We start from the raw sequence: 17,691 nt of genomic DNA, 5'->3' as shown, positions 1-17,691 counted from the left end.
AGTTTATTTTAATATTAGCTGTCTATACGTATACTTTTCTCATTGATTCTTTCAATATATCTACAGTGATCAGTTTAGCCAATATTTACAGGACAAAATCACAGGCCTCAGGAACTATGAAAGCAACTTGTAAGAGCTCTAATGATTTTTTTTTTTAAGTATACATGGGAACACACAATTGTGTTAACAATTCAAAAATCTAGCATTATTGGGGAAAGTCAAATATTTTCAATTTCAATGGAAGCAACCCAATGAGGCCAAGCAGAGGATCTGCAGGACGGGTACTCTGAAACTGAACCTAAGGAGTCTGAGAGCATGATTTCCTTTGTATGCATCTTGTTTCCGTAGAAACCGTAGGGATTACCAAAATAACAGTTGACCTTTCTGCCCCAGACACTCTTCCCCCACACCTGTTTTGCCCATACCCTCACTGCCCTCAGGTTTCTGCTCAAATGTCCCCTTATTAGAGAGGCCTTCCTCAACATTCCTGACTGAAAGAGTATGCACTGTGTACCACTCACAGTTTTCTTCACAGTGCTTATCACCATTGCCTATTTTATATTTACTTGGTTGTTGTCCTGAGTCCCCCTCAGGAATGTCAGCTCTATGAGGGCAAGTTTGATTCACTTTTGTGTACCCTGTATTGGGGTAAAAAAAGAAAAAAATAAAGTGACTCAATGAGTCCTTCTATTTAAACCTCACAATGATTCTGTAAGTAAAAGAATGCTAAAAATAGTTAAGTCACTTCTCCGAATATTACTAGCCTAATCAGTAGAAAAATCTATGACTCAAATCCATGTCTCTGAGTTTTAAATTCCATGCTTTTTCTAGCACATCATTACACAACCTTTCATTCTGATGATGTGAGTTACTTTAAATCTAGAAATTTTCATCCAATCTTTGAAGAAATGGGACATTGTGAAGGCTAATTGTCTGCCTAAAAAGAGCGCATGCATTTTTATTTGTTATATGGTAAAATTCCTCCTTCATGTGCACAAGCAAAAGCTCTTCTTTTTTTCAGAAATATTGAAATATTTAAGTATATGCGTAATCAGGAATAATATGAAAACAAAAATCTTGATTTACACTCCTCAAGATAACCCTAGATGCCAAAGCAAAGACATTAATAAATCTACAAAATTAACCACCATCATTTAACAATTTAGTAAACATTAATGGAGTATCTCTAATTAGTCAGACCCTATGCTAAGATCATGTAGATACAAAGGTAAATAACTGATAGTCCACATTCCTACAAGCATTAAATTCAGTTATAGACACAGACATATAAACATAATTATAATATAAAGAAATTGGAGGCTTTAATAAGTTGCTATAAGAGCAAAAGACAGCAGTAACCAGTTCTGCCTAGGAGGATCAAACAGAGAGTTTCAACTGAGCTGCATCCCGGGAGAGAAGTGGGCATCCCCTGGCCCAGCAGCAATAGAAGAAGTAGCATATATATGAAGCTGGGAAGTGGCATGTGTATCCCAAGGTCTAGGATATTTACCATGTCTGGGCATCAGGTGCATTAGGAAGAACATCTGGAAATGGGGCTATCGATGAGCATAGTAATACTACCTAAATGCTGTTGAGAAGGTTCAATGAGTAACGCATATAAAACCATCAGTTTCAGTGCCTCCTTAAGTGGCGAATAAATGCCAGCACTTGTTTTGAAATGGAAGATTGGAGATTTTTCTATACCTATAATTCCAAAAGGAGAGAAACTGTTTCCTGGTACAAAAATAAATCCACTGTTCATCAAATAATATTCTTTATCTGAGTATCCACGTAGTAGAAATGGCATGCATGCTATTTATACAGAAACGTATTCAAAACCAGAGACTCCAGGCAGCATTCTCATGATGTTTTCAGTGAGAACCAATATACATGACAGGGAGCTTAAGAAGTAATGAAGCAATCCTGTATTTAATTAAACCAGCCGTGTTACAAACTTCACTTGCTTAGATAGCAGGTTGATTTTACAGAGAAGGGGGTATGAGTTTGCTTTCTTTTTCCATTATTCATGACCTCAATCCTTAAGGAAATGACAAGATAATTTAATTCTCAAACACACATTTGGTAGTGTCAATGATAAATGATCAGAAATATTGCTGCTTTGGTCACACCACTTTTCTTATTGGTTCTTGTCTTTCCTTCCCCTGACTCACTTCTCCTTCTTTCCACTCACCCCCACGGAACTAATTGATATTGGTGCGATAAAGCTTGTCTCAATAAACATAATCTTCTGTCACAATCTTTCTCTTTTTTTCCTTGTCTGCTGTTTCCTACTAAAAAACCTTCAATTTAGAACTTGCATGGCAACTTCATACTTCTCCCTAATTGAGAGTCAACACTAATTGATGCCATTGTTTGTACCAGTCAGCACAAGAAAATTGTAATTTTCCTTTTCTTTGCTTCTTACAATCACCTAATAAGCAGCTCTAATGCTGAGCTATTGAATTATACAATAAACAAAAATTTCCCATCATTTAACATTTGTTCAAAGACTTAATGCTGCGGGTCCACAGGAGCAGAAAAATGAAATGTGCACTATCCAGTGAATTCGATCAATGTAAATAGAGAATCTAAATTAATTATTCAGGCCACCAAAATCTGTTGTTATTGTTATATTAATGCCTAAGTAATTTGTAGAAATTATCATAACCTTATGAGGAAGCTTGGCATTTGTTGACATAGATGTGCCTAACAAAAATCCTTTTCATATTCTAATTGTAAAACTGTTTGCATTATTTTGCAAATGAGTAAAAGAAGACACTTCAGGTAGTTAAGGTTGTCACCCAGATTGGAGAAGTTGTAAAAGCTTCATTACATAGAACAAGGTTCAGAAAACCACCATCTTCTGGGCCAGATTGAGGTCTTATGCCAATAAGATTTTACTGTCTTTACCTCTGGACCAGTGAATGCCTTACTTACACGAAGTGCAATTCCCTCCCACCCTAGGACCATGGCCCTGCCAAACATCCCTCCTGACTGCCTTAGACTTTCCTTCATACACATTCATTTAGTTCATCATAATTTCATCCCTTTAGAAAAATCTTTCATCACCCTACTGTGCAGAAGTACAGTAGGCATTTCTGGAAAGGACATGTAATTCCAAGAGAGACCAATGTATGCAAATTAGTATTTCAAACATTTAATTATAATAAAACTGCAATTGTACAGAAATCTTAAAAAATGAGGTTGTCCATTTAACTTTGCTTTTTGGTTCTAACTAAGAAATATTTGGTTCTTATGTATCATGACCCTTAATTGTGACCTTTGCTATTGAAAATCTTCCTAGAATGTATCAGTGCTCTTTTCTTCCCTGCGTAATACCACTTACTCTTTTTTGACGATTCAGCATCTTGCAGTACCTTATTAAGAACAGATAGGCAGTTTCTCTTTGAAGGTAACACATTTTTTCGTTCACTCGTATGCTTTCAACTAAGAGGCTTTAAACAAACCATGTGGTTGAAATATATTTTACTAAGCATTATCATGCAAATTAAAACATTCATTTATTCATCTATTCACACATTCATTTTCTGAGCACTTAAGGAGCTCCTGTGAGGCTCTGTGCCAGACCCTGCAATGCAATGGCGAATAACCCTAAAACCTCTTATAAAAGAAGAACTTTCAGGCTAATTTCGCCTTTATACTCTCCTAAGGTACGGTTGAACTCTCCTGACAACCCATTTGTAAGCCAGCAGCATCACTCTCCACATGGTATTTGATAGAAAGACTGCAAAGACAGCATAAAGATGAGCCAAATGCCTTGATCTAGAAGAATCAGAAAGAGCTTCTCAGAGGCGATGATGGCAAGTGAACTGGGAATTAAAGAATGGGGAAGGAGTGGTATTCAGGCATATTTTTTCAATAGCCTTACATTGTATAGTCTCTGTTAACGATGATTCTTAACTTTTTTTTTTTTTTGAAGGGAGGGAATCAAGAGCCTCATAAAGAATTTAATAAAAACTTTTGTTCAGTACACTTAAGAAGTGGTCAAAATGGTAAATTTTATGTTATATTTATTTTACTACAAGTAAAAAAAAAAAAAATTTGTCCAAGGAAAAATAGGTAATGCACATAGGCTCAAAAATAGGTAATTTCATGCATTCCAAAGATTCCCAATGAGTTTCTAGAGATTCAGGGATATTTTACTAAGAATTCATATATTAAATAGAGCTAAGGCAGGTAAACATAGAATACAAGAGAATATTTGGCAATTATCTGAATAGTCTCATCAAAATGGTGGTAAGAGAAATAATTTGGATTCCTGAATAGGTTTCTTGCTTAGATTTTTGATTTGACTGTGTAACCCAGTGGTTCTCAATAGAGTTAATTTTGCCCATCAAGAGACATTTGTCAATATATTTGTCAAAATATTTTTGGTTGCCAGGCAGGGAAGGAATGTTGCTACTGACATTTGGAGAGTAGAGACCAGGGATGCTAGTGAACATCCTAAAATGCAAAGTACAACCCCCACAACAAAGAACTCTGACCAAAATGTCAACAGTGTCAAAGCTGAAAACATTTGGTCTACACTAACTAAGTTCCTCAAATAATTTCTATAAGAAAAGGTTGTTCAACTCCAAAATTGATTATATGAAAAACAAACAAACAAACAAAAATGTAGAGAAACATCCATTTTAATCCAAATAAGTAATGCCTTTTTTTTCTTGCGTTAGATGGGATGATCATCTTTGTGTTCATTTGTTTCATAATTACACAGTATGTTTACTGTTGCCTTTGAGAGAAAAACCAGTTTTAACTTAAATAATAAAAATATCAAATAATGTGTGTTAAAACCCTCATTTGTGGTCTACTTTTGATCTAAAATAGGTCATAGGCATCATTTCACAAAGGCGATGGACCTCTTTTGAGAAATGAAAAGTCCATCTGCCCTACAGTGTGAGGCTGCAGCAGTTGCTATAGCAAATATCTGTGTTTTATGAATACCACCGAGTAACGCAAATGGTCAAAAATGAAAACAGACTTGATTAAATGCAGACTAAGTGACCTTTAAAATTATTTCATTGCCTCTGGACAATGGCTTGGGTTACTGAGGACAAATTACTACTATAAATACTATACACTTGTGGTACTCGGGACTGCATCTACATGAGGCCAGGAAACCACGCAGCTGTGTATCTGCCAGTCCTCCCTCTTAGAAGTAGACACTGGCTAGCCACCTTGACTATGGAGAAATCTATAGTGATCATGAAGAAGCATAGCAGGTTAGTTATATGTATTCAGTTCTATTTTTCTAGCTAAGTATAGTGACATATTTACCATCCCAAAAGAATTTTTCTCCCTGTAAACTTGAATTCTCATGGTACCTAAAAAATTTAAAATCTTCAGAAACATATAGTATAAAATGCAAGCATGCTGTTATCTAAATAAATTGTACTCATTATGTAATGTAATCTTAAAATCTTTTCAAGAGAGATCTTATTAGCCCCATTTTAGAGAGAAGAAAACTGACATGTACAGAGATTAAATAGCTTGTCCCGAGTCAGATACTAAAAAGGAAAAAAAAATAACAAGATTTAAAATAGTTCTGTTGACTCGAAATTCCATGGTCTTTGGATAGATGCCTGGCTTGTTTTGTCTGAACAGAAGGAAGCCAGCATCTGGTAAACACTTACCATGTTTTAAGCACTTACTGGACTGAGCATTTCCAAATAGTAGTTTTCCTCATTACAAATCTGTGAATAAAACACTATTTCCTCCACATTAACACATGAAAAATTAATGCTCAGTGAGTAAAACTCACACAACTGGCAAGTAAAAAATCTAAAATTTGAGCCAAGTTCAGCCTGGATTTGGATTCTAATTCCAAATTTACTAAAGTTTCTGTGTCATGTACTTTTCGTTTCCACTAAAAATGGGTGATAATAATCAAAGATACAGGGCAGAATTTTGGGCAGAATTTTCTCCAATTTAGATTTTTTTTTTCATCCAAACCCAAGGAGATTCTACAGCCTTGCAAACTTACTATTGTAATGTTTACTCCTTAACAATAGCAAATCTTTCTTTTATATTTACTCTAAGTGTTTTAATTTTAAGTCAGTTTTGCGAGTATTGATAAGTTCCTGTCTTTAGGATTTACTGGTTTTGTTGTTTGTGGTAATGTTTAGGATTTGGGTTGGAGAAATAAGGAAGGGAGAGGAAAATAATGTGAAGCTCTTGGCAAAGAGGGGCTGTGCTAATAAACACACAATTGTAAAAGAGAGAGAAAATAAGCATTAATTTAGAAGTTTTACCTATGTAATACAGAAACAACCCTAATATTTTCAAGCATCCTGTTACTTGCCTAAATTTACTTTTACTTAGAAATTTGACTCCATATAAAAATAGGCATAATGGCCCAAGTACCCAAGTTTTTAACATATATATCCCTCGGTAAGTTTCCATAAAAGGAAAAATACCTCCTGTTATGCATTACTCATCAGAGCAGAAGCATCTATATTTAATATTGCCATATCCAGCAGTTTAAAGATACATTTTTATACATACCAACTCCTTTGGAAGAGGTCCATGGGCATGATGTGTGCCCTCACTGGTCAAGATTATAGATAGTCACACAGACAGGAATTTGGGAGCAGACCAAGAAGGAAATCTGTGTTCCCAGATACAACATTGTACTTACAAGTCAATCTCTAAAGTTCTAGGCTACTTTAATGCTTCAGATCATCATTTAGAAACACTATTCTTGAAGGCTAAGTGAAACCGATCTAATAATGCAATTTTCTTCCCAAGTCTGAATACAAATGATTCAGCTGTGGCTGTTGCCATAATTCTCTAAACCACAGAACTGGATGAAACTATTGTGATATCTTGTTCATGATCATGATTGTGATGATGATAACATAATATTAAAAGAACAATAATACCTATTTCATGATAGTGTTATGAGGACTAAAGCTGGAGGGCAGTTCTTTAAAGTTTTTGGCCCAGAGTGAGTGTTCAATGATAGTTTCCTCCCCAACCTCTGTGCCTTTTGAAATATAGCAGTTAAATTCCCAAAAGTGTGTCTTTGCTAGAATCCAACTCCAAGCATCATAATTATACATGGGGGAGATGAAATACTTTGTTTTGTACACTAGAATAAAAATCTTCTTGGACACTGACACTATTCATTTAACTTTAAACACTCAAGTAAAAAACTAAAAAACAGGATCCGTTCTGAAGTAGGAAACTTTGATTCTTATTCTCAACCTAGGAAACTTAACAATGTCTTCAGATTTGTGGGTGGGTGCCAAGAAATTAACAAACATTTCTCATAAATAAATTACTTTAACTGGAAAAAAAACTCATAAAATATTTTGGGAATAAAACATAGGGAGGGACTTTCCTTGAAATCCAAAGGCTGTTCAATCACTGCTCTATGATATTAAGTCTCTAAAATGCAATAAAAATAAAATATAATGGATGGAAAGCATACTTCTTTAATCTTTGATTAAATAGTTATTTGTGTTTACAAAAGATAAAATCTATATAATATGTAAATGTATTCGTGTGTGTATGTGTGCAAGTTAACAGAAGAAATCCAAGTGAGTTGACTAAATAAAATAGATTACCAAGGAAATGGTGCCATTTGCCATGTTGACAATTGCTATTTCTTTGCTTTATTTATTGTTTTATCATTTGTTTTGTATTTTAAAATATATTTATGTATTTTTTAAAACAAAAAACAAAGCCCTTATTTGAAAGTGATATAAAAACAAAGGGCTGAATCTGAGGGTCATGCTTTGCTGATTCAGATCCAGAAATAAGTTCTTAATTTTAGGATAGACTGAAAATTTGAAGAATCTGAAAGAAAGCATGTAAAGGGAAATATTTAACAGCTGCTGAAGCTGAGACATGAACACTATTTGAACAATTCAGGAAAACACAGCCTATTGTACATTACAAAGCATGTTTTCTCATTTGCAAGTTTTATGATGCTTTTGTTTTGTTTAAAATATCTTCTTAGGAAATGTCTAATGCTTTGTAACTAAGCTATGCTTTCCTATAGATCCTTATTTCTCAAAATAAGTGTGGTTAATGGGACAGCATCATCAGCATCTCCTGAGAGCCCTTCAGGAATGCAGAATCTCACCTAGACCTATTGAATTAGAATTTACATTTTAACCAACTCCCCTGGTGATTCATATGTCCATTAAATTTTGAGAAGAACCAATGTTAAAAAACAAATCCTTGTGACTTTCAGTTTCATTCAGGGACCTCTTTCACACCCACAGATCCTGCTTGTGCCCAGCATTATTCTAAGAGCTTTATATACATATCTCAGTGGGTCTGACCCTGCCACACATTGGAATTACCTAGGGGAAATTTTTTAAATAAGCACATCAGGTCCTACTTCAGATAATGTAATTTAATTAGTCTGAGACAGGGTCTGAGCAAAGGTATTTTTAAAACTCTCCCGATAAATAAAATGTGAAGCCAAGGTTGAAAACAACTGCATTATCCCATTTAATTTTTACTTGCAAACATAGAGGTATGTATTATTATACCTACAGAGGAACTTGCTCATGGTTAGAAAACATGAATTTAAACTCAGTTCTTTCTGATTTCAAAGACTTGCTCTTGCTCTACCCATGTGTGCCAGTAGCTGATTCCAAACTTCTCACTGCTTGACTACCCCAACATGATACACTCTGCGGGAAAGGCCTCTGAGGAGCAGGAAAAAAATAAAAATAAAAAGAGTGGGCTCAAGGATCTTACAGCCAGGCAAGACTGGGATGGAAAGATAAAGAGCCATAAAACCACTTCTCTACAAAATCAAATCAGCCCAGGGCTGAATCCATTGAGAATTTTCAAAGAAATAGAATGGATTGATGAATGACAGGGAGAGTTATAGATCTAGATACATAATCACAAACTGAATTAGCAAATGGGCTTATAAGAGACAACCAGATGTGTTTACAAAACTCCCCTGGGCATAGCTCTTGGACCAAGTAACCAAGCCTTTGTGAATGGCCCTATCCCTGTAGTCCCATCACCACACTTGTGAGCAAGAGATACCCTGAAATCTAGTTATCCCAATATTGGCTGACCAATCAAAGGCCAACGTGTGGAATGTTCCCACAGAGTCAGAAAGGATGTGACTCATGTCTTCATGCATCACTTAAGCAAGCCACGTGTAGATTCTTTTAAGCATTTACCATAAATGGATCCCTACATTACCGTCTGTTCATTTTAAGTACAAGAAATATTACAAGACGATTTTTGTCATATAGTTAGTAGTTTGAAAAAGATTTCTCCTCTTTTGAAATATGTACAAATAAGTCAAAAGAAATGGGCATTTTGTTTTACAAACTATGCTTGAACTATTGTTAAGACATTCCCTTTGTCAGCTGACCCAACTCCAGGGACTGGTTCTCTCTCAGGGAGCAGTGAAAATCCTTGTATAATCCTAAAATGTGAATGTTGACTTTGAAAGTTCAATTTAACTGACAGATGTGTGAAATGGCACATAGAAAATTCCCCACTGGGGACAATGAAAAATGCTAGGAAGTAACAGTTAAGGAAGAATGCAATGATATGACCTCACTTATTTTTTCATTTTACATGATCATTTTCTGACACAGAAATTTATTTTTGTGATACATAAGATTATACTCACATTTATAAATGCCTGTTTTTAAAGTAAATGCCAAAATTACACAGACTTGAAAGTCTGCCTTCTGGGAAAAACTGACACATGAGTACACCTTACTTCTGTGCGAAAAAAGCAACCCTCTCTTTAAATGGTAGATGGCAAGTGTTCTGCCTTTAAACTATGGGTATATCAATCTTAAACCAATGAAATTTTGAAAAACGTAGTGATGAGAAAAACATAGTGGTGAAAATACATTTAAGTACATAATTAATTCTTTTTACTTTGAATATAAATTATTTGTCTTCTAACCTTTGACTTTACCCAATGCCCCACTAAACAAAGGTCACAATATTTTAAGAATACTAAGATTTTAGCATTACTCCAGAACTAGAGATGAATAAGAAAGTAATTGAGTTTGCATACATGAAGAAAAACTTTAGGTTTGTTTTAGGAATCCTCTGTGTAAACTTATAGCTCTGAAAAATCTGCTATATAAAATAAATAATAAGCCCTCCTTCCCATGGCTTACAGATTTTTGTTTTTACTGAGTCTGGAGACATTAATACCCTTTGCAGTATCCAAGAAGAGGGAGTCAGACTGAGAAAGGTGAACACTGGTATCCCTCAAACAACTCAGAGGCACTCTGCCCCCTGGTGGAACGTTCAGGGATGGGCTTTGATGAAAGGTGAAGAAGCTTCACTCCCCACACCTCTTCCCAGACCAGCCTCTTCCCTTCTAAACTCCAGTAGATGCCTCACTTGAAACTTTTGCCCTCACTAATTACACATTAATTTGGATCAACAATTTCCTTTTCTATAATGGAAAGGGCTACTTAATCAGCCCTCCACAGATAAAATAAGAAAATTAAATCAACACATTATCATTAGTTATCAATAATTCATGGCTTTGCATGAGTAGGAAGAAAGCAAAGGAGAGGAAAATGAGACACTGAAAAAGGTGAAGATGTGGTGAGGGACTCTGAACTCTGAGAAGACAGCTGGAAATCTCTAGACAAGGAAGAAGGAGAAATTAAAAGTCAGTAAGAGGATGCTATAGGAAATAAAATATTTGTCAATTTCCCCTTGGCCGCTAGAACCTGTAAAAACCATCTGTCATGTTCTCTTTTGGCCTTTGGTCTATATGTCACCTAAAGAAGTACGTATGAAAGTTTCTAAACTTCGTTCACTTCTAGTTTAGCCAAGTTTCTCTCATTCAGTCTAGTTTGTTCTTTCCCAGCCTAATCTCTTTCATATAGCCTTCGGTTTCTATGCTATAAGTGCCCTGTATCTGCAATGGGGGAAAATGGCTGAAAAGGAGGTATCATCTTCTGAGAGCCAAAAAGCGTCAGGTATTTTGATAGGTGCTTTACATGTATAGTCTCTCTAAGCCTTTGCAACAAACTACAAGTAGGCTGCGTTTGAGGAGAACCGCATAGCTATAACATGCTCTATTTGCAATTTAAACCTAAGACTTTCTGATTCCAAAAGCTCTTTTTCTGTCAGCTTCTCTGGTGTTCAAAAAAGTCAGTCTCCTTCTCTTATGTCTCTCCCAAACCTGCTTCTAATTCAGCTCCTCTTTTTCCTTCTTCTGTATTTCAAGAACCATACAGTACCTTGAAATCTTACTATCTATCCTAGAATGCCAATCTGGAAAATTCTTATGATAGTGGACCTGACTTACCCTCTTTGCAGAACGTGAGAACAAGATCTAATTCCTTTTAAAGTCTTCCTACAGGCATAAACTAAATCCCCCAAATCATGGCTGCACATACCAGTCTACTACAGTCTCATTTATCATCAATTATTCTCTCCTGAAGGCTCAAAATCTTAAAGGTCACCCAGAATCCAAAGAACCAATCTTTCCGTAATAATAGAATTACTACCCAAAGCTTTTTAGAACACAAAAGGACTTTTATTTCATTATTTTCCTAAATTTCATTTCTAAACACACATTTGTTGAAAGGTGGAACACCAAAGGTAATTTTCAGTCACAGCAACTCCATGGAACACACAATCTGAGATTTTACGGTTTGAGTGAATAATAGTTCTCTCCGGGTTTCCTGGTTAAAGAAGATAAAACTAAGATAATATAGAGAAAAGTGAAGGCTATTGTTCTGTAGGAAATCTGTTGAATTCAATTACCATTCATTCATGGATACAGTGTTCATTTTCAAAAAGGAAACTCTAAGATTCCTAGAAACACAAGACAATCTCAGTATTTTTGGATGAGCATACATTCATATATTCGTGTGAAAATCTGTGCAATTAAACAATATGGAAAATGTTATTTGTTACCACAGACAATGAAAATATATTTTCATTTCTATGAAAGTTAAACATTTCCATCTCCATTTCATGTTCTGCAAAATAGCCATATGTCTAGTTTATGAAACAAACTATGCTATAGGCAGCAGTAATTGAAAAGGAGCTTAACAGTCTTAACTATATACCCCTGGGATGAACAATACATTTTGCATAATCATGTGCAATGCTGGATGATTCTAGAGCTCTTATAAATACAAGGGTTTGCAAGCTTCTACTACACATAATGTGCCCCAAATCCAGTCAGTTCAGCCAAATAGTCAAGCAAAAATGTAGGTGAGTAATCTACAAGAAAGGCAAACATTCCCTTTGACTAAATTGACCATGATTGTTAATATAAGGACACAATCATTGTAGGTACTAAATAAATATATCATTTGTAAGTGGCTATTTGTTCCAATTAATTTTCCCCGCTCAGGTGCCTAGAGGTTGACTTAATTTCTCCTTAGGCCCAGAGAAAGTATAGGTTGCATAAACAAAAAACAAATTTAATAACATAAGAACAAATACCATTCTTTATGCACACTCCTATCAATTGTAAATTAGATTTCTCCACAGGAGAAATGTCACAAAAAAAGAACAAAGAAACTGGGGGATACAGCAGAAGTATAGGATTATCTAATTCCTAAAATTTTATTTGACTCCAGTAACTGATGTAAATGTTGATCAAAATTCCTTTTTTTTTTTTTAAACTTAGTTTATGTATCAACCCTTGAATAGTATGCTATCAAGAGTCATTACCCCAGAATGAAGGTCTGCACAGCAGGCAAACAGTGTACTTCAGATCAATACATCTATTGTCTCACAGTCTGGACTGGGGAGCTTCAAGCAGGGAGCAAATTCATTTTACAAAGACAAACTTGCTTCTGCAGACAAGAGGTATCAACTGCAGAAAGCTCTCTGAACAAGGGAGTGTGAATCTTCTTTGGCATATTAAATGTTCCACATACATATTATTTTCTGTGCAGATGACCTTTCAGGGCCACTCCTTTTTATTTAGATCACGCATTTTTCCTCTTTTAGTGTATAATCTTGCCCTGTGTTGTGGAGTCTTTGGAGTAAATTTGAGAAACAAGTAAGTATTGTTTCAATTTGAAAAGACAGATAAATTTAAGGTGTTACTGTTATTATATTCACTGAGGTGTCAGATCAGTGACAAATTTCTGAGCTTCAAAAGCTTGTCAATTTACTGATTACCTAGTAAGTCTGAGGTTGGAGTCTGTGAGTTATAAGGAAAACAGGCTCAGTTTTAGCTTCTCTAAGGTTTTCTAAAGTCCTTACATGTAATTTTCTATTAATCTTTTTTTCCTACCCAAACTTCTATAGAAAGGAAAAAGAAATCAGTTTTTTTTTCTTTAATATAGTTTTTATGGTTCTTACTGCATTTTGAAGATTTTTGGAGAAAGGATATAGTTCTCTTGGTTACTTTATTTGTTAGCACACAACGGAATTACGGATGAGAAGGAGAGTGCAAATGACTATCAGAAAAAAGTCTCATGCATTTAAGATTTTTTACAAGTCAAAATATACATCCTTCTATTGCTCCTTATTCCTTAATTGTATAAGAACCATTCCTATTCATCAGTCTCCTTCACATCTCACTGAATTGGATAAGGAATAAAGATACTTTTCTTGTTAAGGAGCAGTATATATCTAATATCACCAGCTAAATTGACTGCATTTAATAAGAAATTGAGCAGCAGCTTAGGCTGAGTCACCCATCATATCCTCCATTTATGGGGATTTAAATGTGTAAAATGACAGGTACATGAAATTAGGAGGAAAAATAAAGCAATCTGCAGACTTTGGCACTAGCACACATAATGTTTTGTTTAAGTTGTTAGAAATGTGGTTTGACAATCACTAAATAGGAATTTAAAAAATTACAGATCTGCAGAAAACAAACAATCATAGGTGTTGGTTCTCAATTTAACATTCCCCATCACCCAGTCCCACCCGCCCACCCCATATAGTTTCAATTATAATAAAAATAGAGATCTTAGTATCAGAATTTTGCTGTTAACTCTTCAAGGTTTCTCTGTGCCATCCAAGCCACACATAAGGTTTGAAGCACCAAATCCACAAGTTTCTCCAACCAAGTTTAAATAAACAAAAAACTGAAGACTGAAGGATGCCAAAGTAACTGTTCTTAAATGAAGCTGTAACATAAAGTTCTCCCCAAAACACAGGGTGTTAAGTGTCTAGTTCAAGTACTGCCAGGCTGTATGTATCTGTCTCAGACAGGCTTCAGACAACAACTACAGGTACCACTGGTTCTAGAAGGCATCATCCATGACACCAAAGCAGGGCAGAAATCACCTTTCCATTATAGATTTTTAAAAAGTTGCAACCCCCCCTTGTGATTGGCTGCCGAAGGGTCAGTGCTGAACCTGGGGGTTGAGGGGAGAAAGTGAGCCTCCTCCTCAGCCGGGAAGCTTTATTTTGAACAGTTCTTTCAGAGCTCTCTCTCTCTCTCAAGGCTGTCCTGGCTTCTTAGGATCCATTGCCCTTGCCCAGAAGGGGGCGCCTCACTCTGACCCAGTAACAGGGAAAGAAGAGTGGACCTACCTGTGGAACCAGACACAACATGGTCCCCAATGGCCGCTTAGGCGACCCCAATGCAATTGACAAGTCAACGTGTGCACTTAAAACGTATCAGTTTATGGAACGCTTGTTTGAAGTCCTCATTGGACATGGTATAGATAATGGGGTTGATGAGGGAGTTGAGATAGCCCAGCCACGTGAAGAAGTCAAAGATGGCCAGGTGGAACCAGCAGGCATGCTTGCAGATAGGCATCACCAGAGAGATGATGAAGAAGGGGAGCCAACACACAATAAACGCTCCCAAAATGATCCCCAGGGTCTTGGTGGCTTTGCGCTCCCTAGCGGCCATGAGTTTCTTCTTTTCCAGCAGGGCGTCGGAGACCCTCACTTTGACTTGGTTCACGTACACAGGAGACCCGGATTCGCTGGGCACGTCGGGAGCCCGCGAGTTAATGGAGGTGACCGAAGACGTGGAACCAGGGGAGTCGGTTATCAGCTGGGCTCGGGTCAAACGCTTGCCGGTCTTATTGGGAGACTGTTTCAAAATCCGGGAGCGGGCTTCCACATAGATGCGGCCGTAGAGGGCGATGAGGAGCAGGGTGGGGAAGTAGAAAGCGCCCACCGTGGAGTAGACGGTATAGAGGATGTGGTCGGTGTTCACTACACAGTCCGACACCTCCTCCTCGGCTTTGGCTTGACGCCAGAAGAAGGGTGGCAGCGAGATGGAGATGGAGAAAACCCACACCAGCACGATCATGACCGCTGCCCTCCTGGGAGTCCTTTTAGCTGAGTACTCCACGGCGTCGGTGATGGCCCAGTAGCGGTCCAGGGCGATGACACACAGGTGCAGAATGGAAGCAGTGCAACAGGTGATGTCCGACGACAGCCACAAGTCGCAGACCACTTGGCCCAAGGTCCAGCGACCAGTGACCGTATACATGGTGCTGATGGGCATCACCAGGATGGATACGAGCAGGTCGGTGACCGCCAGGGAGGCAATCAGGTAGTTGGCCGGGGTGTGTAGCTTCCGCGTCCGGTACACAGTGGCGATCACAAAAGCGTTGGAGAGCGTGGTGGCCAAGGTGATGAGCGCCAGCAGCATGACCAGTAGTACTTTCCAGGGCAGGGCGATGGAATCCTGGTAAATGTAGCCCTCGGCGCTGCAGTTTTGGGAGGGGGCAGCAGAAAGGTTGGCTTGAGAAACCCCAATCTGGGAGCCCGCAGGCGGCGGCGGGGCGCACCGAGCGCCGGTTTCCTCCATGTCTCTCCTCGCCCCGGGCGCAGCTCCCGAGCATGGAACGGACAAGGGAGAGGGCGAAAGGACAGTACAAGAGACCACAGTCTTGTCCCCCGGTTGCTAGTTATTTCTGTGGGTTCCTCAATTACTCCCCACCCACGTCCCCAGCTGAAACAAGAGGTCAAGGGCGCGGCAGCCGAGGCAGGCGAGCGCGTCCCCTACACTTCCAGTGCGCCTTGCGCTGTCGCCGCGTCTCTGGCTGCTCTTCTCCACTCCCCGTCTTGCTAAGGACTGGCCCACCAAGCCCTGCTCCAGCTTCCACCTGAGTGTCTAGTGGTGGAGGGTGATTTATTGTTTGAGGAGGGAGCATTAGTCAGGTGGGGTCTCTTACCCCCAATTGCTCGGGGCTGAGCGTCTCCTAACCTGGGCGCTCCTTGATCTGCAGAATCTGCCCGCAGGAGTTTCCTAGGTGTTGAGACCAAAGCGTGCGGGCCAGCAAGGGGTCCTGGTCTTGCATTCCCGCCCCCTTCCCCCGGCTGTGGCAGTTTCCTGCGGCGGCTGCGGCCGCCAGAGTTGGGTGGGGTGAAGTCTGGGAGCTGTGCTGCGCCGCGCCTCGCGCCGGAGCTCTGCCCTCCCTTCTTTTCACGCGCTGGCCACTCCGGCTAGCTGCCCCGCGGAGACGGGGCCGCACGAGGGGGGACTCGAGGGCTGGGGCTGCGGCTGCTCGCACCGCGTTGCCGCCGCGGCCACCTCGGTCCCACTGGCACCACTCAGAGTCATGCCGCTGGGCAGCACTGGTCTGGGGAACCTAGCTTGGCACGCGGGGAAGGGGCAGGTTTCTGAGTGAGCTGGAGGGAAGCGGTGTGCGCCAACCCAGGAGGAGCGTATGAGCCACGAAGCAGATGGGCTCCTTTTATAAAGTCCAGGTCCGGTCCGCCCAAGCCGTGCAACTCGTGCGGCGCGGTGAGTGCGGTTGCTCTCTCCCCATCACCTTCCCTTTTCTGCCCTCCCTTCTTTCCTCCCGCCGAGTTCCCTCCCCGACCAAGGAAGCTCCCGCCGGGTCCTACAGCCCTCTTTCCCCATTTCCCATCCCCTCGCCCCGCTTGCGATCCTGACACCCAGGTGCCGCAGTTTTGGCGGAGAACGGGGATGAGGGCGTCCTGTCCTTGGCTCTCTCTCCTTCCGAGCTTGTGGTGTGTCCCTCCAGTTAGACCCACACTCTCAACTGGGGAAACAGGCACAGTGACTGAGTTCCTTCCTAGGCAACTACCTACCACCTCCCACTCAGGCAGGCCAGTGCTACTTGGAGCCAGCCCCAGTCTCTGACCTTTCCGCTCTGGAATTTTATCCAGTTCTGCGGGCCACACCCAGGTTAGAAGGAGGCGCCAGTAATATAGCCTTCGAAGGAAAGGGCCAACAGTGCATTTTATACTTCCGGCATCAAGTCATACTTAACTCTTGGTACAATACAAACTAATTTTTTATATCTGGTTTTAGAAATATGTGCTTGTCTTTCAATCCCTCCCCCTTTAACTGTGTGTCAACAAGGAAAAAAAAAAAAGCTGTCTGCAGAAATGTGAAAGTTTCGCAAAGAAGCTCACTGTATGGGAAATTAAACCTTCTGCTACACCCTCCTTCTCCAGCAGCTCAGCAGTGCAGTGCCTTTGGAGAACAGTTCACAGTGAGCACGTTGCCTTCCACAACCTGCCTAGAAAGGAGGCCATCATTATTCAAGAAAAATAAAAAAAAAAATGGCTCTGGGACCATCACCAGGAGGCCATCATTATTCAAGAAAAATAAAAAAAAAATGGCTCTGGGACCATCACCGCCAACACCATCAGTTTGTCTTTTTCACCTTCAACAAATGCATGAGGGTATCAATCATATGCCCCAATACCAATACCTAGATCCCATGACCCCGGAGCAGATCCCCCTGTGCTCAGATCCTCCTCCAGCCTTAACAGAAACAAATGTAGAGC

The 17,691-nt window shown here is 39.4% G+C and overlaps 1 protein-coding gene across 1 annotated transcript; it reads right to left on the bottom strand.

The window, feature by feature from the left end:
- Positions 1-11,499: 11,499 nt before the first annotated feature.
- HTR1B (5-hydroxytryptamine receptor 1B) lies at positions 11,500-17,033 on the bottom strand. Its single transcript, XM_011364913.2, has one exon. The coding sequence runs from the start codon at positions 15,734-15,736 to the stop codon at positions 14,564-14,566; it is 1,173 nt and encodes a 390-aa protein (XP_011363215.1). The 5' UTR covers positions 15,737-17,033; the 3' UTR covers positions 11,500-14,563.
- Between the last annotated feature and the right edge of the window lie 658 nt (positions 17,034-17,691).

The sequence above is a fragment of the Pteropus vampyrus genome, unplaced genomic scaffold (genome assembly GCF_000151845.1).
Source record: "Pteropus vampyrus isolate Shadow unplaced genomic scaffold, Pvam_2.0 Scaffold102, whole genome shotgun sequence".
Classification (NCBI taxonomy): domain Eukaryota; kingdom Metazoa; phylum Chordata; class Mammalia; order Chiroptera; family Pteropodidae; genus Pteropus; species Pteropus vampyrus.
This window is presented reverse-complemented; position numbering and strand designations above follow the sequence as displayed.